Source organism: Exophiala bonariae, assembly GCF_035927105.1.
Source record: "Exophiala bonariae strain CCFEE 5792 chromosome Unknown scaffold_17, whole genome shotgun sequence".
Classification (NCBI taxonomy): Eukaryota; Fungi; Ascomycota; class Eurotiomycetes; order Chaetothyriales; family Herpotrichiellaceae; genus Exophiala; species Exophiala bonariae.
In genome coordinates this window covers 424,420-444,535 of record NW_027042492.1, presented here as the reverse complement: position 1 = coordinate 444,535, position 20,116 = coordinate 424,420, and the positions used below count along the sequence as shown (strand labels likewise).

Below are 20,116 nucleotides of genomic sequence, written 5' to 3'. Positions count from 1 at the left end.
AGAGCAAGCCCGAGTCAGGGTCGGATGATGTTTTTTTTACATTCGCCAGCTGCGGCTGCGACAGATTGCACCAGGGCACTCTCTGCCGTTCAACCCCCCGAGTGAGTCAACAAGATGATTGCCACCAAGTCCTTGCAGGATGAATCAACTATTTCAAACAACAGGTGAGTCCTTCCACACTTCACCACGAGCACAGATGAAGAAGGGTGCAGGTCAGGATGTCACGAGTAGCATACAGGCCCCAGAATCAAACCCCGAAGAGATCCGCTTGCAGTTCGAGGCACACGAGCAAGACCAGAACAAAGGAGAGTTAGTCGATTCAGTCTAGTGAAAGTCGTGGGATGAAATTATTCGAGGAGAGATGAAAGTTGATGGAAATGATGACTGAAAGTGCGAGTGAGATGTGGTTATGCCGAAGGATGAAGTGAAAGAGTACCGTGGGAGATGATGATGAGGAGGAGAGAAGATGAGGGAAAGAGTTGGAGGAGAAAAGGCGATCGAAGGCACCTAAGGAAGTTGCACCGATTGCATTAGTAGTTAGTCACGGCAGGCGCACGTGCCGGAAAAAAGCGGCACTTTTCGCCGGTGCCGGACAATGAAGTATTCACGTGACTAATGATTACGTGAGTTTTCTCGCCAGAAGGCTATCTACGAATGAAGAGAGTAGCACATTAAATAGTCAGCGATGAGGGTGGTGGGCTCGGGCTGCCGAGTACCCAAAGTTGTTAAGAATTATATCAATCAACCTAATCACTGATCATTGTAACTCCTTGGTCACTTCCTTCAGCACCTCTTCTATCGTCAAATATGCATTCTTTGGGTCCTTCCTAACCCTCTGCCAAACCTCACCATGCTTAGGTTCATTAGCGACACACTTGGAGATGACGTCCTCTCGTTTTTCCTGTTGACAGACAAAAGTCAGTAATCGTGTCATACTCATATCAATCGTAGGAGAACTCACATCAGTGCCGTGTTGCAACAAGAACTTCAGGTACCAACCCCATGCATCACCGAGGTCACTGTCAACCACAATAGCCTTCTCAAACCAATTCATCGCCTTGTCTAATCTCCGCTCACCCCAGAATATCCTTGCAACCGTCACGAACAGTATCGCGTCGTTGTCGACAGCTTTTATGGCTTCCAGACTTAGCGGCTTTCGTTGCGTTCGAGGCTGTAGCCGCCAGATGTTTTCTGACCATAGTAATCCTGACTTCGGGCATTCTTGTAAACCCTTTGACATCAACACCTTGGCTTGTTGCACGTTGGGTGGATTTGAATTCAGCTCAACTCGTACACTTTCGACCCATAGTTCGGCGTTCTTCGGGTTTTGTAATCGCGCTCTGTCCAGTACAGAACGAGCTTTGATGATAACGCCAGCCTTGACTTCGAGTCGTGCAGCGAGAAGCCACAGCGACACTGACTTGGGCACTACCCTTGTTCCCTGAGAATATGCCTCCCGGGCCTGTGGGAGCATGCCTTTGTCCTCGTAGATTTGACCCTTCATCATCCACAGTTTTGCGCTGCGAGGGAACCGAGTTTCTTTCTTGTTGACCACAGTCGAAGTTAGGCCTTGCAGGACCAGATCCAATGCAATATCGATATTACCAAGTTGCCTTTCGTATGTAGCACTCTTGTACCACACTCGTTCCGTCGGTGCTTCCTGTCTGGCTGTCGAAAGTAGCTCTCTTGCATGTTCAACCTGTTTTGCGTCCGCCTCTAGTTTGACTGCAGCGAGCCAGATGTCCTCATTATTGGGATTCTGGTTGAAGGCTTTGGCCAGTACACGGCGGGCATCATCCACCTCACCGGCATCCCATTTCTGCCGCGCGAGTTGTAACCACAACACCTCTGACTGTGGGCAAGCTTCGACTGCCTTTTCTAGTACCTGCCAGAGTGCTTCCTTGGTTCCATGATTTCGTTCCACATCCGCTGCTGCCAGCCACAACGACTTGCTGGTCGGGAAAACCCGCAAGGCGTAGGCATAGATGGCTCTCGCCGTCTCATACCGGCCTCGACCAATGCTAGCTTTGGCATCATCCTTGAAAATCTCCTTGCGATCATCGTCCTCATCGAGCGACCAGCCAAGAGTTTCCCGAATGATAGCACCGGCCGTAAGAACTGCACCTTCCTCTTCGCATTTTTCAGCCTCGGTGATCCACTCCTCACGCTTGGGCATTGCACCCTCCTTCACAAGAGCTTTGACCGCGCGATTCATAATGTTGACTTTGTTGGCATTTCCAATCTGTTCTTGTAATCGTGCTGCAGCAATCCAAATCTCGTAGCTTGTTGGGACGGCTTTTCTTGCTTTGTTCAGCACTGCCTGTGCATTTTCTGGGGTCTCCAGACGTGCTAGTGCCAGCCAAAGCTCGACAGAAAGGGGAATGATCTCCGTCGCCTTTGCAAGCAAGAGTCGTGCATCTTCGGCATCCTCCTCCAAATTGACAGCCTCTTTCCAGATCGCAACAGACTGTGGTATATGATCAATCGCTTGCCGTAAAACGCGCTTCTTGGCCCGAGGATCAGATTCCAGGTGCATGGCTTCAATCCATAGTCGTGTTGATCTTTCATTATTCTTGATACCGTTGGCGGCAATAATTTTGGCATTGTGATTGTCGTTAAGTCGGATGTTCTCAAGCCATGCATCCTCACTCTTCGGGCATTGTTCACATCCTTGGGCGATCCATTTCCGTGCGGCAACTATCTTCCCAGCATATTCCTCCAAGCGTGCAATGGCGATCCATCCAGGTGCGTGTTTCGGATTCGTCTTGATGACCGACTCCAAGAGAACTCTGACTCGATTGACATCGCCAAATTCCACCTCGCTCGACTTGAGTTCGGTTGAAGCAAGACTGGTCAAGTATCCTTTAGGATCGATGGTTGTAGATGTGCCGTTGCCTGCATCTCCTTGAGCAGCTCTATCTAGCCGAGCTTTAAGGACTTTGTCTCTGGCTGCACCGATATCGGCGAAATTAGTGATGGTCCCATCTTTGTTGTCAGCACTTGATGCTGCTTCAGCACCATCTTCCTGCACACTGGTCTGGAAATCGGTCGAGTCTCGGGCACCGGCTAATACACTGTCGGGGACGGCATAGAATCTTTGCTTCGAGAGCTGTTTTGATCTTCGATTTTTACCAGTCAGATCACCCGGGTCTGGTAAACTGGCCCAGTCATCGTCAGAGACTGTGGCGAGTGATCTCTTGAGATCGGCGAACTGTTGGGCGATTTTCGGATTGTTTCGATCATATTCCTCTTGCTCTTCTTTTTCTCGTGCTTCCCTAGAGATTGGCGAAGGAATTACGTCGGTAATCTGTTCATACACAGGTGGAAAAGATAAACCACGGGTTTCCATGATGGAGGCGGAGGGAATGAGAGGAAGGGCTGCATAGGGGTGGGAGCAAACTAACCTTCTTGCCTTGCGGCGTCTTTCCATCTTCTCATCTACATCTTGGTATATTCGGTCCGCTTCATCATCTTCTCTGTCGTACTGTCCATAGGCGAAAAGTCCTACTTCGTTCTCTGGGTCTTGAAATCGTTCATCATCATCCTCTTCTTGTTCCGGCTTCTTTTTATCTGTGGCACCGTAGGCAGTCGGCGGAGCGGCTCCTAATTGCTGCGCTCGTTTCGCAAGAGCTTCCTGTATCTGTTCGGCACTGGGGCCTTCGCGAGCAGGGCCTAGATCTGATCGGGTGGTGAATCCTGTCGCACCTCGACCGAGACCAGCAACATAGTTTTCGGGCGCCTGCTGGTTGAGGAAGTCTTGACGGGACGCCATGATGGCGGATGAAATAGGAGAGATTGAACTGAGGAGAAGGGGAGGCAGTTGTGCTGCGCCTAAATGATCTAAAAGATGCGCAAGGCACAAGGCTGCAAGAAACTCGAACTTGAACTTTTGATACCCGGAGCATTGTTGTTCCCTCCGCCACAGGAATCTGCTGGCAGAATCTTCTCACCGCTAAAAAGTCCGCAGGCCGCCCCACATTATTTTCCAAAGTCCGAGGAGGATTTCTACTGACAGCATTCACCCACGTCGCCGGTCTCTGACAATCTTTCTGGAACTCATCTCTAAGGAACAGGAGGGAATACCCTCACCCAGAGTCCAAGATGCCCAAAGCTAACCACCAGAAACGTTCCAGCGGCGCTTCGGCGTCCCCATACTCCCGGTCCCCAGCAACACCCTCTAAATCCGCCTCGAGTGCCTCAAATGCGATCTTCAGGATGAACACAGACATTGGCCAGCACGTACTCAAGAACCCCGGTGTTGCGCAAGCTATTGTCGACAAGGCCGACCTCAAACAATCCGATATCGTGCTCGAAGTCGGTCCTGGGTCAGGTAATTTAACAGTCAAAATTCTCGAAAAGGCAAAGAAATGTATCGCCGTCGAACTTGATCCCCGTATGGCTGCGGAAGTCACGAAACGAGTCCAAGGTACAGTGATGGGCAAGAGATTGGACGTTGTACTGGGAGACGTAATCAAAACCGAGTTGCCTTACTTTGACGTCTGCATTTCAAACACTCCATATCAGATCTCGAGTCCTCTGGTATTCAAACTCCTCGCCACCACGCCTTCCCCTCGAGTCTGTATATTGATGTTTCAGCGCGAATTCGCTCTGCGCCTTTTTGCCAAACCCGGAGATAAACTCTACAGTCGTCTTAGTGTCAATGCTCAGATGTGGGCCAAGATCGACCATATCATGAAAGTCGGGAAGAACAATTTCAAGCCACCACCAGCCGTGGAGAGTAGCGTCGTCCGGATAGTTCCCAAGAACCCTCGTCCGAACATCTCGTACGAAGAATGGGATGGACTTCTAAGGGTCTGCTTCGTGAGAAAGAACAAGACCATGAGAGCAAATTTCCTCGGCACAACCAGTATCATGAGCATGTTAGAGAGCAATTACAGGACATGGTGTGCGCAGAACGACATCCCTCTCGACGATGGCCCTTCTACCGTTCAAGATAATCACGATATGGAGAACACTCAGCCCAGCCACGTGGATGGTGAAGAAGAATGGGACGGGTTGATGGACGTCGACGACGAAGACGACCTTCCTGCATTTTTCAAAGAACACCAAGAGCAGCAGAATGCATCGAAACACCCCAAGACGGCATCACGGAAGAATCGAAGCAAAGTCGCGGATCTGATTCGCGAAAAAGTCCGAAGCGTGCTCGAGGACAAGACCCAACTAGCTGATAAGCGAGCACGGATGTGTGATGAGGCTGACTTCCTCAGTCTTCTTTACCAGTTCAATCAAGAGGGGATTCATTTTCGGTGATGTTCTTAGAAGGGGCAACATGAATTGATGAAAATGCACATCTCTGAAGGCCAGCCTCAGAATCCACCACCTGAGCAGCTACGTTGCGATTGCGGAGGCCACCAGCTACAAGCTACCACACCGGAGCATGATGGTCGCTATTCGGCAAACTGAAAAGCTCATCGGTACTACGCGGGCATCCTCTGACCGAACTACTTGACCAGGCGCACAGAACAATGAAGCAAAGCACCAGTAGTAGCTTCTAGCCAATGCTGCTCACCTAAATCCTCTCGCTGAACGAATTCGCCAGTTTGAAACCCAGTATGCCAGGGCATTGCCTCCTCAATTCCGCCCAAGAAGCAACGTTGGTGCGATTCCGTCAGAAGAAACAATCACCACCTTCCCGGACTGGTTCGCCAGTAGACATTAAGTATCCTGCTGTACTGGCCATGTACACGGCGGTGGCGGAAGATCTCCGACCGCAATCGTTGAGTACGGCGGGCGACAGTGTTGGAAATCGGATTCGCCATCCACGAATTCTGTCATGCCCTGGGTGATTGGAAGGAAGGAATGGAATATGTTCATGATGGTGTCCGGCCTGGTCCCGCCAGCGTAATAGCAGTTTTCCACAGACTTGCTGAGCGAGTCCCGAGCCATGCAACGACTCCACGACATCGAAGACTCGTCTCTCGCGGCGAGAGAAGTACTCGGGATATGTCTACTCCTGCATTAATTGGACGAGAACAACATGAAGATGACGACCACTGGCATGACTGTGACGAATTGAAAGACTGTTTCGTTTTGCAGGACCAACCTGATCAACTACCTGAGGTGGATCTATAAAAGATGGACTGGAGCGAGGGTAGATGAATTCCGCAGGTAGCTGAAGATAGGAAAGCCCAAATCCCAACATTGCCATACAAACTTGCGATTATTCTTATCTTCGGCGAAGCAGACGCTACTTGGGCGATTGTATTGACCTCAATGACAGCGCTGAGGGCACCTTTGTAAAGCGCGCTGGAGACTTGCGATGATTGGAGCTGGACAGCAAGGGTCTCTGAGCTGATTGGTTGATTAGCGTGCCTTCCAAAGTCCCGCGAGTCACGTCCCAACATCATACTGCAGTAGAGAAACCTTGGGTGTTGAAGGATATCAAACCCTGGCTGCTTCAATATGGCTACAACTCACTTCTGGCTTTCGCCTTGCTTTCTGAGCGGCACTATATACGCTTAATGGATACTGGTGACATGTGATGATCAAATTGAAATTGATAGGCATTGAACTACCTATTCATGAGGTTGAGACAAAGCACTTCGTCGGAGGTCCGTCCAAGGCAGGGCATGTAATTCGTCCATTGCGGCTAACCCTCCACTCATGAGAAATTGCCCATTGCGAGATATTGAGTCTGTGTACTGAGCAGCCTCTGGCTCGGTGGCCGGAAGCAATCCACCACTTCTGAAGAACTCGGCGTCGCGTTGCTCGAAAGCGTGCCTCAGAGCGGTCGAGAAACCGTTCGAGGTGGATTGTAATTCAATCCCTTCTTCGTCGTGCTGTTGTTGAAGGATCTGTTGGGTCCTTGCCTGACGTCGACGTTCCTACTGGCAGATTAATTGCCATGTTCACCGGGCGGGCGCAGGTACCAGGAGAGGGACAGAGGACGAGAAAACTTACGGTCTCTTGGCGTATGATGCTCCAGATGACTGAGATCAGGCTGCCCGCCCCGACTGTCAAAGAGATATATTGGCCGGTGGCTGCCAGGTAGTTTACGTTAACCACCTTGTTCCACTTCAGGGTCAGTTCGATGGCCGCTATACTCAGACCATAAGCGATGATGCCAAACACAGCACAACGGAGGCGATATGTTCTATGACATGATTAGTGTTTCTCGGTCAACTTCTGTGTGTGGCGTACCTTCGCCGCTTGACATCAACTCGGGTGATTAAGCGAATCCCCTTCCTGGCATGAGACGGAAGGCCCAGAAGCACTCTCATCCCGCCATATCTCAACTTGAGGTTACCATAGATCCTCTTGGGTAGTGAGGGGATGCTGCTGCTTGAAACGCAGTTCGTCGCAGGAGATGTAGTCTCGAGTCGATGGAAGAGTAATCCCCAGACTGCTGTGTCTTGCACTGTGTGTTTGATTTCTGTAGCCAAGACGAGGATGAGAAATGGAAATATCAACATTATTGCTAGGGCGAACGGCATAGCCAAGATCATCAAAACATCTCGGACGTGCTTGTAAGGCTGACTTGGATCCAACATGGGAGCAAGCAGGAATTGATATGTTCCGCAGGGCATTCGTGCGAAAACTTGATCGTAACCGCACCAAACGAACCAAATTCCATGATAGAGCATTACCATGTGCTGGATGAAGAGTACTGTTGCGGTCCAATTGAGCTTCACCCACCGAGAGGCTCTCGTGACCGTGATGGCATCTGGTGCTGATCCGAAAACGCAAAAATAGCCTCCCCAGTACATCCAGTAAGAGATTTCGATCTCAATGCTGAACGTACATCTGGCAGTGAACGTAGCTACAATGGTTGCAATGCAGATGGCCATGGAGAAAAGCAGGTATACCTTTTGCGTTTCTGTCCGTCTGTCTGGCAGAAAATTGTTCGCAAGCAGTGAAGAGGCCCACTGCAGGTATAATCCGCTTCTGATGCCAATCCCGTAATAGTCGCTGTCTCCCAGGAATCCTTGTGCACAGAGCGTCTGGTTACCTCGGATACTCTCAAAGAGCGCCGTATTTAGTGGATAATGATGAAAATGAAGTGGTCCCTTAACATCGACACGATCGAACTGCGCATGATAGAACCTTGGGTAGAGGCGATACCAATCATCAAGTTGGCCAGGGATGAATAACTCAGTTTGCTGTACCGTGACTCGTTCGGCGCACCCATGATATGACTCTGGCAGCGAGGAAGTGTGCCATTGATACAAACCGGTGAAAGAGTTTAAGAACAAAACTGTGTAGTTCTCGAGCGCAAATAAACCAAGAACAAAACAGCCAAAAGCAACGATGAGACATCTTTGGTATGTCGGGATGTTGATTTTTCGCAGCCGAGCATACCTATACACAATTGTGGATATGCGAGCCCAAGTCATAAATGCCCAGACTAATGAGAAGGCATGCGGGCCCACCGTTTCAATGATTGTCACGCTCCACGAACCACGCCAAAAGCTGACGATTCCGACGATTGTAAAAATGGGAACGAAGAGCGACGCTAGAAACCAGAACAAGGGAAAGGCTGACAAAGTCATTCTAGACAGTATACCCTCATTGTCTGCATTTGGAAACCAAGGAACGTAGTGATCCGCACTTGACAGATATGGATCTCGAGCTGACTGTCTGGTGTGTCGTGATGGACCGCCGTCCGCTTCAGGCTCTTGCGTCGGTCGAGCTGAGGTTGATGGTTGGACATCGGTTGCAGTGGTCTCCGCGACTGGGGGGTTTAAATCTGGCGGGCGATGTAGTGAACCCGTTGTACTCCCTTCGCCATCTTGCTCCTGTGATGTCCCGGCTTGGGAAAGGTCATTCGTAGGGGAGTTCATCTGATGGCTAGACGTTCACACAGTGCGAATTTGGTGGAGGAAAGAGATACACATGAGGCAGCTAGGCGCAGAGATATTTACTCGAAACCCGGCTGTGTGGCAAGGTTGACACCAAGGTCGGGCGGGAGCTACCTTTATTTTGATGTGTTCTCAGCTCGTTGGATGTTATGGGATGTTGTGCCAATCACCACCAAGTTGAACCCACCATTTCCGTCTGGCACAGCCACTACAAGATCTCATAGGGAGCGGAACGAAATCGTTATCGTTAACTTTAAATCTTTTTATCGTTAATTCTTCCTAGTGCATAAAAATCCATTATGAGGATCGTTTAAATACCCGATCTCTACCCAAAAGAAAGTCCACCAAGGCGGGGGTGAGGGTCGGACCCACTATTCAAGATGCAAAAGTACGATAAACTGAGCGCTCGCTGAAATGCCCAGAGATGTTGCTAAATCTCCATCATGATTATCTATTCATGCTCCACCAGCATTTATGAAGAAGGCTTCACTGTGAGAAGAATTATTGCACAAGGTGGTTCTGGAGTGGTATGGATATCAAATTGTCTTCCTCAGGTAGCTAAGTAGAAGCGATCGGTACTTCAAGGCTTGGATCGACCCAGAATCCCTATCTCTCCACTATTGTCAACTTAATCGTTTGCTGCCTCGATCGTAGCAGTATGCCATCATAAATATCGTAACATCATATCCCAGCCTCGCTCTCAGCGCAGTACATTCTGCCGCAGCAGGTTTCAATGCAACCCGCATTTCGTCGCTCTCAAATTGCACAATCTGGACAATTGTTCGTTGTTCGTGACTCTCGATCGCCAAAGAAACCCCAACCAGCAGGGTGTATTTGAGATTGGATCGTGATCCAGCAAGTCAGGTATCCATCACAAATGGTTCGCTCTCGAACATCATAAGAAGCGCAAACGTATTGGGCTTCGGTTTCAAAAAAAAGAAGTGTTGCGTGAAAGATTAGGTTCTCCAAACAGCGGACCCCGAAAAAAGATAACCACAGAAATATCGCTCAAGTATGGTTGAAGCAACAAGGTAGTCGGATAGTATGATGGTGGCATGCGCCTCGAGGTCATGCTTTATGCGACCCCGAGTAGCATATCTGCCGTTCGTCCAAACAATGTGCGACAATCTCAAATTTCCCAGTCGAATCTCCAACAACATAAAATCTGCAAAATCAACAGATGAAACCAAAAAAACATCAATTCAGCCAAGCCTCTTTTGTTGACGTCGCTTTTCTGACTCGTGGATGAAACACGAGACAACATCGGACGATATTGGGGTATCACAAGACTTTTTCTCTCCGGCTTTTTTCGAAATCTGCTTTTGTTCCCGGAGAATCAAATCGCAAATCTGCCAACCGGAACAACTGATGATTGTGGCGTTGGGATGGCAATACCAGAAATGATAATACCAAACCGATCCAAGAAAAGAAAAAGATTGAAAATTAAATACCAAGTAAATGTCGAGAGAAATGAGACGAATGCGCCAAAATCGCCATCGGTGGTGGAAATGACAGGATAGAAGGGCAAGAGCCGACCATAATGCAGAGATAAAACGCTGTTCAAAATTCCTCCCTTGACAAGGAAAAGCTGTGTGTCGGAGAAACGTATCATAAATTGTTAATCGGGTTGCTGCCAGCCACGAAAGTTTTCGTCAGACAAGGCTAGGCTCCATAATAATCTTCGTATTTGGTAGGATCCACACTCTGCTTCCTGACAGTTGTGTATTCATAGGTGACTCCTGTGGCACTGGGTGCTCTGCTATGTTGGCGACTCAGCTTCGGTCGTTCTTCCAACTGTGATATTCTCCTGGATGTCTTTTTAGGAGCATCAGTGCTGGAAACATTGCTACTGGCAATGCTTTTCTTTGAAGTTTTGCTAGTAACACTGGGAGCTCGTTCAATGCGTTTTTGCTCCCGGGGTCGGTCCAGTGGTTTATCCTGAGGTTTGTTCATGGTCAGGGTGACATCTCCAAAATTGATGCTGACCGGGCGTTCGGATTTGAAATTTGCCGGAATATTGACGCTCAGACCACCGAAATTGATATTGGTCGCTGCAGCACTAGAGTGAGTTTGACTTCGTCCACGAGAAGAATCTTTTGATGAAGATTGTTGGCTCTTGTGGCTATAGCTGCTACCTGTCTCTGATCTTGAACCGGCAGAACCTTTTTCTAGATTTCGAAGAGCCTCGGGAGTCAGATGATGGGTGGCACTGCTGCGTTTGCGTTGGTAAGCCTCCGCCTCGGCTTCTTTCTGTTCCAGAGTCATAGATGGTAAGGTCGTGCGTCGGTGTGAGCTAGTCTTGGAGGAGGCCACCTTCATTGTGGCCTCTGCAGTCGAATAGGACACTGTTTTCCTGCCCAACATAGGCCGAGAGTCGACAACCGCTGGCCCCCTGTAAGAGCTGGGTGGCAGTGTGCCAGATTCCCGTCGAGAACGGTGCGCTGTTGTTGGGGGCATTATTTCGTACTCCCGCTCATCGCGCGAAGATTCTTGTGCTGGTCGTTGTCGTGGGAGGTCCTCTTGGATATAAGTCTTGGACCTTCGATTACTTGGTCGTCGCGATAGACTAGGATCCTGAGATTGCGGCTTTGGTGGGGGCGGCATGCGATCTTGATCAATACTTCGTTGCGATTTGTGCGACACCGCGGCTGGCCTGTTCTCCCAGGAGGGAACTCTGTCTAGTACAGCATATGAATTGTTGTGGCCTTGATTGATGACAGGTTCCCCATAGTGAGCTGAACGTCGGGTCGGGCTAGACTTCCGACTCGCTTGAAGCGAGCGTGGTTCTGGGATAGAGACCTGGTCGAAATAAGCATGGGCGGGTGGTGGATATGGTGCATATTGAGTTGGGCCGGGCGTGGGTGCCGGAGGCGGAGCATATGTGTAGGCTGGTAATTGCTGAGCATATATGGGAGTCGCAGGCGTTGACCAAGCTGGCGTTGCCGCGAACACAGGGGTGGCGTACATGGCTGGTTGAACAAATTGTGGAGGATTCGAGGGATTGGTGACGACACTCAAAGGCCGTGGTTGGCGCATTGAGGATGACCTTTTGGTTTTGGCAAGCAGGACATCATCATCTTTTGATCGACCAACAGCGACCGCCCGAACGGCAACAGGTGACGGGGGCTGTTGTGGGGCTGTTGCTGTGATTCTTGATATCTCTCTGGGGTCGTGCCACCCAAAACGGTCACAAACTTGACAAGTTCCGGATGGATGAACCTGAGGAGTCTTGCTTGGTTGTGGCTCGGGGACGTGGGTGTCCTTGGGCCGCGACGATGGCTGGCGACGAACGATAGGTTTCACTGGTGTCGACGGGGGAGGTGCCTGAGGTGTCGACTGGGCCATTGAGTATGGCTGGCGCTCTCTCTCAACAATGCCGGCAGGGGGGTCGTTCTTGGATTCGTAAGTTCTTCGACGTACGGAGGTTGGTTCGCTGACGATAGTATCGGCGCGACTTGCATATCCCGAGTCGACACCATTCATTTTGCCTTTGATTTCCATACGTCCAGCAGCGAGGTCTTGCTCGGAGCGCTTGATGGAAACATTGGCATTCGCGGTGGTTCGGGAGCCAGGAAGGGTGGTTTGGGCATCTTCATCCCAATCCTCACAAGTGGCAACCCGAGACCGGCGACGTTCAGGGTCGGGCATGGGCGCGGCGATGGGGCGGGTGGCGTCTAGAACAGATGATGTATGTAGGAGATGTGCGGTGTTGATGGTGGTGGGTGGACTGTTTGTCCCAAGGTTCAGGTGAGGTTCAAAGTTGATGAAGAATGTAGTGGAGGAGATGTGGAGTGACGACGTGACGACTTGACGAGGAACAATTTCAGGTTCGAATGTGGGCCTCGGGGCGCGATGTTTGGCGTGGGAACTTGAACCTCAGACCTGGCGTTCCGGATTTAGCGGTGACCCGGCTAGAGGATGATTGCCCCGGTAGCGGGTCGCCCCTTTGGAGTCTGAACCCTTTGGGCTTTGGGTAGCCTGAGAAGCCTATAAGGCTATTCTGGAGACAGGCCAAACAGCGGCTAACCAGTCGAATAGGGATAGGGACAACCCCAGTAACCGCCTGTAACCCGGCTGGTGGCTTGTGGCTGACGGCTGAAGGCCTGCGAGGCAAGGCTCGTTCCGGGAGAGTTTCTGGTGCCACCGCTCAGTGCCAGTGCCAGTGGTCAAGCCCCACCAGCTTTTAGTTAGCTTAGCTTATCGGTGCAGTGGTTCGGGGGTCTTTGGATAAGGACCAGCCCTGGAGGTTCGATGAAATTTGAGAATCCCTCATTCAACCTCGTGTTGGTGGGGTGCCATATTTGCTCTCTGTCGCCCTTCAGAGTCACCCTATCACTACCCCACTTATTCAGTAGGCACACCTTTTTTTTTTTCAATTGTCACGGCCGCTCTTGTCAACTGATGTTGTTGTCTGCCGTGTCCACCCAAATGCCAACTGCGAAAAAGACAATGATGCACTTGTCCGGTGGTGCAGAACACAATTCAGTGGGACGGTAGATGCAAGTCAGGGAGGAACGAAGGCGCGTCAATGGTTCAATGGTCAATGGTCAATGGTCAAGAATGGACGTTGATGCGGGTGATCTGAGTGATGCTCGGCTCGGTGCACGGCGTTGATATGTTCAATGGTAGGGTGCGCCTTCGCGTCGATATTCAAATGAAGGGAGGGCCACAGTCGCTGGCGACAAGTAGACGAGTAGGAAAACAAGACCAGGGAAAATGAACAGAATCAATGTTTGTATGATAAGCCAACTTGGGTATGTTTGGAGGGAGGGGAAAGAAATGATTCGAAGGTGTTGGTGGATTGGTTTTCTTTTTCACAGAAATCCCTCTCTACCAAAAGAGCACCCCACTATGCGAGTTCTTGCTACTAGGACTAGGCACGCGTCAAGTAGGGGTGGTTAGTGGAATCCCAGATTAGGCTGGCAATGCGGAGGGATGGGAAAAGCAGGAGGCAGAGGAGACTACATCCATGGTGGCCTGGAGTTATCTTCCACTGGCATGACCAACTACGAACCCTCACCGGAGGCAGCAATCCAGCCATCCAACACAACACGCCTGGTCCCTGCCTGCAGGAGCCTGAGGGTGTTGGTCGTAAAATGAATGCCTGTTTGGATGATTCGTGATTCGTGAGTGACCCTCCATTTCGAAAAAGGCGCGGCATCAAGAGACAAGAAAAACTCTGACGGTTAACCGGTGGCCAAGTCTCGTTGGATCCCGAGTGCTCGCTTGTTTCTTAGTCTGCGTGATGGTCGGAATCATGTCTGTCATTCCTATCTGACTGGATGATATTGGCCTATGAATGCCCAATGCACTCCTCATTGCAGCGTTCCTCCCCGTATTGTAGGCAGGGAGGGCATGGCTGCAGTCTGCAGTCTGTCATCTCTGTCTTCTCTTCGCTGTTGCTCATGCTCATGACACTCGCACTTCCATGGGTCGACAACGAAAGAATCATCAAGATGTGGTCAGTTCTGGTGACCAGTGGCGCAGAGGACATGACATGGAGGGGTCCTCTCCACCAGTAAATCTCAATGAGTCGCAACGTCCTGTTGCTATCAGGTGTCACAGAACGTGGAGATGGACTCGGTGCTTCAACCCTGAAGCCGTTGTGACTTGTGGACAATAACGCGGGGAGCCGATCCTGTGCCACCAACTTGGACGTTGGCTACGGAATGTTGAACGATTCTCAGCTGGCTGTGTCACTCTACGACAAAGTCAGGTGGTGTATATTTGGTGCCTTCAACTCGATACTATCATCATTGATATGACGCAAAGACATTGCCGTGGTCAGAACGCCGGATGGAGCCTGAGAGTCTAACCAAAATAATCTGCTAGCACGTCTTGAGTAGCTGATAGTTTAGCTTGATGGGTACCCAGGCCCTTAGATCTACGAACGAGGGGCCGGAGGGGCTCTATGTCTGAAGTACGGATACCGGGTGTAAGTACCTTGGGTTAGGTACGGATACTCGTAGGCAGGATCAGCATTCGGGGAGGTTGCAGGTACTTGGTCCTTGATAGTTGGTACCCACAGCTCGCCCGGGGGCTAGCTAACTAGCTAGAACACTTAAAAAAGCCCTGAGTACCGTGACTTTGGAACTGTGCGGGACATTCTGATGCACATCCGGAGCAGTTCCACCATGGCCACGTAGTTTCAACATTCGAAACAGCACTCTGGCATGTGCTTCATTCCAGATCAATCGTGCCGAGTGTCAAGATGAAGATAACAAGAAAATTCATCTAGGTACTGGGTACGCCGTGGCAAGTCTGGCTTCCAAGTCGCCTCTGGAGTGCACCTCGGATGACATGCTGCCCAACGGAACCCACTTCATGACGTTGTAAGTCAACATCTGCCCTGACTACCTCAACTAGTCCCCGTGCCTGTGCGTCTGCATGATGGTGATTCCTCCAGTCTTCAAGGGCGAATCTGGACTCCAACCTCAACATCCGAGAAGCCTTGCTGACAAGCCACCTCCCTCTGGGGGCAAGCTACAGCAGTTTACAGTTTGGTGAGCTTGTTTTTCTTTTTCTTCCCAGTCTCAACTCCCCCAGGTTGCCCGATCCCATCCTTCCACTAATAGCCCTTCTCCCATGCGTCCCTTTATCAGCACAAGCAAGACAGAAGTAATTGAACATGGATCGCGCAGGACCCAACTCAACATATCATCAACCCAATTCTCCGGATTCTCCCGCCATTTTAGCAGAGTGATCCCTGTCTTGAAGCCCTCTTCCAAGCAACCGAACAACTCCGGAGGACAACCGTCCCAAGTCGTAACATCGGTAGTTCAACTTGACCAGCCAGACCCAAGCAATCTACATCCGTTGCACCGGGGTTAACCCGAGCAGCGTCATGCCATTCCACAACACTTGTCGGGCAGCCTCGTACAGCGCCAACCGCGCCTTCTGCAGCTCAGGTTCACTGCCCACCACCTGCAAATGGTCGTAGCTGGAACTTAGTGCGTGTGCCATCTTGAACAGATAGGTCAGCACCGTTGCCGGCTCGCGAGTCTTCAGCGTATTCAGGATCACATCTGGGTATTGCGCCAGTGACCGGACCAGGTTGATCGCGTGGGTTTCCGTGAGCAGCGACAGGTCCGCCGAGCTCAGCGAGCCGATGTCTGCATTGGCCTTGCGTTCGATCGAGCATAGTCGGGCATGCGCATACTGCAAGTATGGTCCCGTGTCGCCCTCGAATGCCGTCATCTGGTTGATGTTGAATTCATACCCATTTCGCACTTTGCCACTCAAGTCTTGCACCATGATCGCCGTGATGGCCAGAATATCGGCGACGGCCTCCGGGTCGTCCAGCTGTGCGTACTTCTTCTCGTTCTTCCGCATCACGTCCAACATCACGTCCTTGACCGATTGGATTACGTCGTCCAGAAACTTGACCGTGCCTTTTCGCGTACTCATGCCTTTGACCATGCCAAAAGAAATGTGCTCGCATTTTTGCGCCACCTCTTTGTGGCCGCTGATCTCGGTAGTCTTGAACAGCTGCGCAACGTGTTCATTCTGTTGATCCGCGATAACGTAGATCATCTTGTCAAAGTGATACGTGTCATGACGCTCCAAGATTGCTGCCAGATCTCGAGTCAGGTAGAGGGGGGTTCCATCTCGACGGATGATGACTGCTTTGTTGAGCTTCTTGGCACCGTGCTTGCCGAAATCGATCACAATCGCGCCGTCGGATTCTTCGGCGATTTTCTGAGCCTTCAAATTCTCAAGAACCGTCTTCATCGTCTCGGCCTTGACTTGAGATTCTCCCGAGTACACGTCGAAATCAATGTTCAACCGTGCATATGTCTTCTGGTACTTTTTGATGCTGAGGTCACGGAATTGATTCCAGAGTGCAAGTGCCTCTGGATCGCCGTCCTCCATGCTTTTGAAGTACTTTCGTGCCTTTTCATCCTCACTCTCCTCAACAAGCGGTGCCAATTTCGCTTCTAGTTCTGATACATCTGCACCTGCCGCCTTCTTCTCTTTGATCTCTTTCTTGAGGTCGTTAATCGGGATATCTTGCTCTGTCTTGATTTTGTTGATCTCCACATAGACATAAAACAAGTGAGCAATCGAGTTCTTGGCCAACTCCTCTTGACTGCCGAATTGTTTAAATCCATTGGCCAATAGACCGTACTGTTTACCCCAATCGCCTAAGTAATTCATCTTGATGACTTCCCATCCCATCGATTGATACAACTTTGCAACAAACCCCCCAATAATTGTACTTCGAAGATGACCAGCATGAAATTCCTTTGCAATGTTGGGCGAAGAGAACTCAACAATGATTTTCTTCTTGTTGTCCTCTGTCAGTCCAGCAGCCGGGTCTTTCAGGCCGGATGTTGGGTTCGTTCCATACGCTTTTGTCGACTTGAGAATCTCTGAAATCACCGTATTTATTAATCGCTGGGGCTTGAAAAAGAATTGAACCGACGGGCCTGACTGGACGGCAGTGACTAATGTGTCATCGCTGGTTGGGAATTTGGAAACAATCTCTTCGGAGAGATCTTGAGGCTTCTTGCCCTTGACACGCAAGGCGGGGACTGGTAACGTCAAGTCACCCTTGTCGAGAGTAGCGGTCCATTGGATCAGGGGAAGAAGCTCAGCTTCCTTGCGTTCGACAATCGGGGCAAGGAGCTCAGCAACGTATTGCCGGTAGAAATCGAAGGGATTCTTGGCAGCCCCCATTTCTTTCAAGCTTAAAGCTCCCAGAGAATCGCCTATGGCCGCGGCCATCTTGAGATGATGTGCTAATGGTTCGTTTATGGGTGCCAAATGTCGACGAGTAGAGTGGATTTGATGTCTCCCTAATATGCGAGGCTGGAGTGGAAGTCTAGACTTGGCTGGAAGAGATCGTATCTGACTAGAAAATCCGGATATTTGTCGTCCTTTGTTGGCTGTAACTTGAGAATAGGAATTTTGGAAACGTCTTGCAACAAAAGGAAGGCTTAATGAGTGAAAAGCAAAGGACATCTGGAGTTGGAGTCATAAACATCCTGTGCCATTGAATTTGACTGGACGTTGGTTCACTCAAAAAGTCGATATCTTGGCGAAGCCGTCGGATGAATATATCCCCGGAGCCGGCTGCCTACGGTCTTGTTCAAGTTTCTGGAAACAATCGAGTCTCTCTATTTTCACCAGGCCTCCATTACAACAACGTGAATATTAAGTTAATATGAGAGACCAGACACCACGCCCCTCTGTTCAATATGTCCGATCGAGGTTCTGCGCCCCCCGATCCTCCACAGACCGAAACACGAGAGCGCAATGAAAGGCACTCCAAGCGATTTCGATTCAAATCAAAGCGAGATCCCCACGGAGACCCAGAGCAAGCCCGGAACAGTCGTAAACGGGAGGGAAGAGACGAAGATTTCGCTCAGCGGCATAGAAAACGACATAAGTCATCTCGCCATCATAAGGATGAGCAGCGGACGTTCCAGCACTCTACGACTCGCCTCCCTCCAGAACAGGCGTTCAGAGAGTCCCTTTTTGATGCCTTGGGTGATGACGAGGGCGCAGCTTTCTGGGAAGGCGTCTACGGACAACCGATCCATACCTATCCAGACACGTACCGGGACGATGAAACTGGCGAACTTGAACATATGACTGACGAGGAATACGCCCAATTCGTACGCCGCAAGATGTGGGAGAAAAGCTGGGAGGGCATTGAGGCGGCCAAAGAGGAGAAGCGAAGAGAAAGAGAGAAAGAGAAGCAGGAGAGGCGAGCTGAAGAGGCCCGCAGATCAACACGAGAGCAGAAAACTGATGACCATGATATTTTCGACGCCCACATTGAAGCCAGCCTCAGGCGGGGCCAGAGGCGGAAAGACCGCAAGCGGTGGCAAGAACTATGGCAAGATTATCTCAGACGTTGGGACGAGCTGCGACAGCTGGCCCAAGACCGGCTACAAAAGGAAGAGGACGACAAAGAGCAGTTGTTCCTACGCAATAAAATAGCATGGCCCGTGGAATCGGGCAGTCGTAAGGACATTGAGCGGGGAGGAATCGAGCGATTCGTTCGCAATGGTATTGGCTACTCAGACTCGAAAGAGGACGAGTCTGTTGCATTTGCCAATGCCATCAAAATCGAAAGAGTTCGATGGCATCCGGACAAGATTCAGCAGCGCTATGGCAGCCTGGAGATTGATGAAGGTACACTGAAAGGCGTGACTGCCGTTTTCCAGAGCTTCGACACGATTTGGAACGATTTGCGTACGCGGGCGAATCTATAAATTCGGATCTTTCCAGACGCCAATCTCTATGTCGTCTCAATGTCTGCATGATCCTCGAGCTAATCTTCAGTGCACAGTTTGACAATTATTTTGCAAACTCTAATTGTTCATAGGCTCATCTGCACTTGTCCATTCCTTAATGATGGCGTCAGGTACGGATCGGACGAAGACATGGACATGCTCTATACCGGGGACTGATTGTAATGCAGTCCAGTTCTTGAACCACATTACTTTGTCCTCATTCCCTGGCAGGCCTTGGATCCGATCAACGAACGTTTTTTGGATGAATTCCTCGACCTGCTGTCTCGACTTGGGTGTCATGTCACCTTTCGTTGGCTCTGTCTCCAAACGAGTTTTCAGCCAGACAATGATGTGCTTAATGCCAGGTTCGTACCCATACGGCCAGTCGTTGATCAAAATCTTGTAATCTCGAGCATCTGCAAATGGAACGGGGTTTTGACCAGCAAATTGAGGCCCCAGACTTCCGGCAGAGGTAGGCAGAACATCCCACTTGAGACGCTCGATCCTCACGAAATCGGGGACGCTGCCATACGTAGCCCTGGTGTCGATTGACCATCTAATATATCGTTTCAGATCTGATGGCCACCTCGTGAGTACACTGAGGTTATGCTCAGCTACTTCCGTTAGAGAGGGATCACATGAATGAGTCGAACCAACAAACCAACGATCTGCTTAAGTTGTTCCCACGTATGCGGCTCATATTCCTCGTCGGTCAATTTTAATTGAGCTCGATCAATGGCAGTTAATGGAAAAGGCAGTTCATCTTCAGTCCAACCGAGGGCCGTGGTCATGTCTGCCATCGACGAACGGCCGAATTCCGTGGGATCGCCACAAGGAGTAAACACGTCAATTTGACGAATAAAAAGTCTTGTCCCAAAATATTCCACAACCCCGGAGAGCTTGCCCCGAATTGGAGTCAGAAAGACGAATGCCTGCGGGAGTGTAGGCGGCGAACTCACCCGAAGAGGTACAATTGTTGCCGTGAAGACTTCCGTAGATCGGAATATGCCCCGCACTTTCTCACCTGATGGAGTGAAATAGAATACAAAAGGT

At 50.4% G+C, this 20,116-nt stretch overlaps 7 protein-coding genes across 7 annotated transcripts; 2 read left to right on the top strand and 5 right to left on the bottom strand.

The window, feature by feature from the left end:
- Positions 1-757: 757 nt before the first annotated feature.
- On the bottom strand, positions 758-3,772 carry LTR84_003772 (uncharacterized protein; the record flags this gene model as incomplete). Its single annotated transcript, XM_064847356.1, has 1 exon — positions 758-3,772. The coding sequence occupies one exon, from the start codon at positions 3,770-3,772 to the stop codon at positions 758-760; it is 3,015 nt and encodes a 1,004-aa protein (XP_064705077.1).
- Positions 3,773-4,101: 329 nt separating this feature from the next.
- On the top strand, positions 4,102-5,271 carry LTR84_003771 (uncharacterized protein; the record flags this gene model as incomplete). The annotated part of the gene is made up of 1 exon (XM_064847355.1): positions 4,102-5,271. One exon carries the CDS (start codon positions 4,102-4,104, stop codon positions 5,269-5,271), a length of 1,170 nt encoding a protein of 389 aa, XP_064705076.1.
- Positions 5,272-6,536: 1,265 nt separating this feature from the next.
- Positions 6,537-7,808, bottom strand: LTR84_003770 (uncharacterized protein; the record flags this gene model as incomplete). The annotated part of the gene is made up of 3 exons (XM_064847354.1): positions 6,537-6,845; positions 6,922-7,114; positions 7,450-7,808. 3 exons carry the CDS (start codon positions 7,806-7,808, stop codon positions 6,537-6,539), a joined length of 861 nt encoding a protein of 286 aa, XP_064705075.1.
- Positions 7,809-10,481: 2,673 nt separating this feature from the next.
- Positions 10,482-12,467, bottom strand: LTR84_003769 (uncharacterized protein; the record flags this gene model as incomplete). The annotated part of the gene is made up of 1 exon (XM_064847353.1): positions 10,482-12,467. One exon carries the CDS (start codon positions 12,465-12,467, stop codon positions 10,482-10,484), a length of 1,986 nt encoding a protein of 661 aa, XP_064705074.1.
- A 3,159-nt stretch (positions 12,468-15,626) lies between these two features.
- LTR84_003768 (uncharacterized protein) lies at positions 15,627-17,546 on the bottom strand (the record flags this gene model as incomplete). The annotated part of the gene is made up of 1 exon (XM_064847352.1): positions 15,627-17,546. One exon carries the CDS (start codon positions 17,544-17,546, stop codon positions 15,627-15,629), a length of 1,920 nt encoding a protein of 639 aa, XP_064705073.1.
- Positions 17,547-18,019: 473 nt separating this feature from the next.
- Positions 18,020-19,042, top strand: LTR84_003767 (uncharacterized protein; the record flags this gene model as incomplete). Its single annotated transcript, XM_064847351.1, has 1 exon — positions 18,020-19,042. The coding sequence occupies one exon, from the start codon at positions 18,020-18,022 to the stop codon at positions 19,040-19,042; it is 1,023 nt and encodes a 340-aa protein (XP_064705072.1).
- Positions 19,043-19,141: 99 nt separating this feature from the next.
- On the bottom strand, positions 19,142-19,854 carry LTR84_003766 (uncharacterized protein; the record flags this gene model as incomplete). The annotated part of the gene is made up of 2 exons (XM_064847350.1): positions 19,142-19,677; positions 19,725-19,854. 2 exons carry the CDS (start codon positions 19,852-19,854, stop codon positions 19,142-19,144), a joined length of 666 nt encoding a protein of 221 aa, XP_064705071.1.
- Positions 19,855-20,116: the final 262 nt, after the last annotated feature.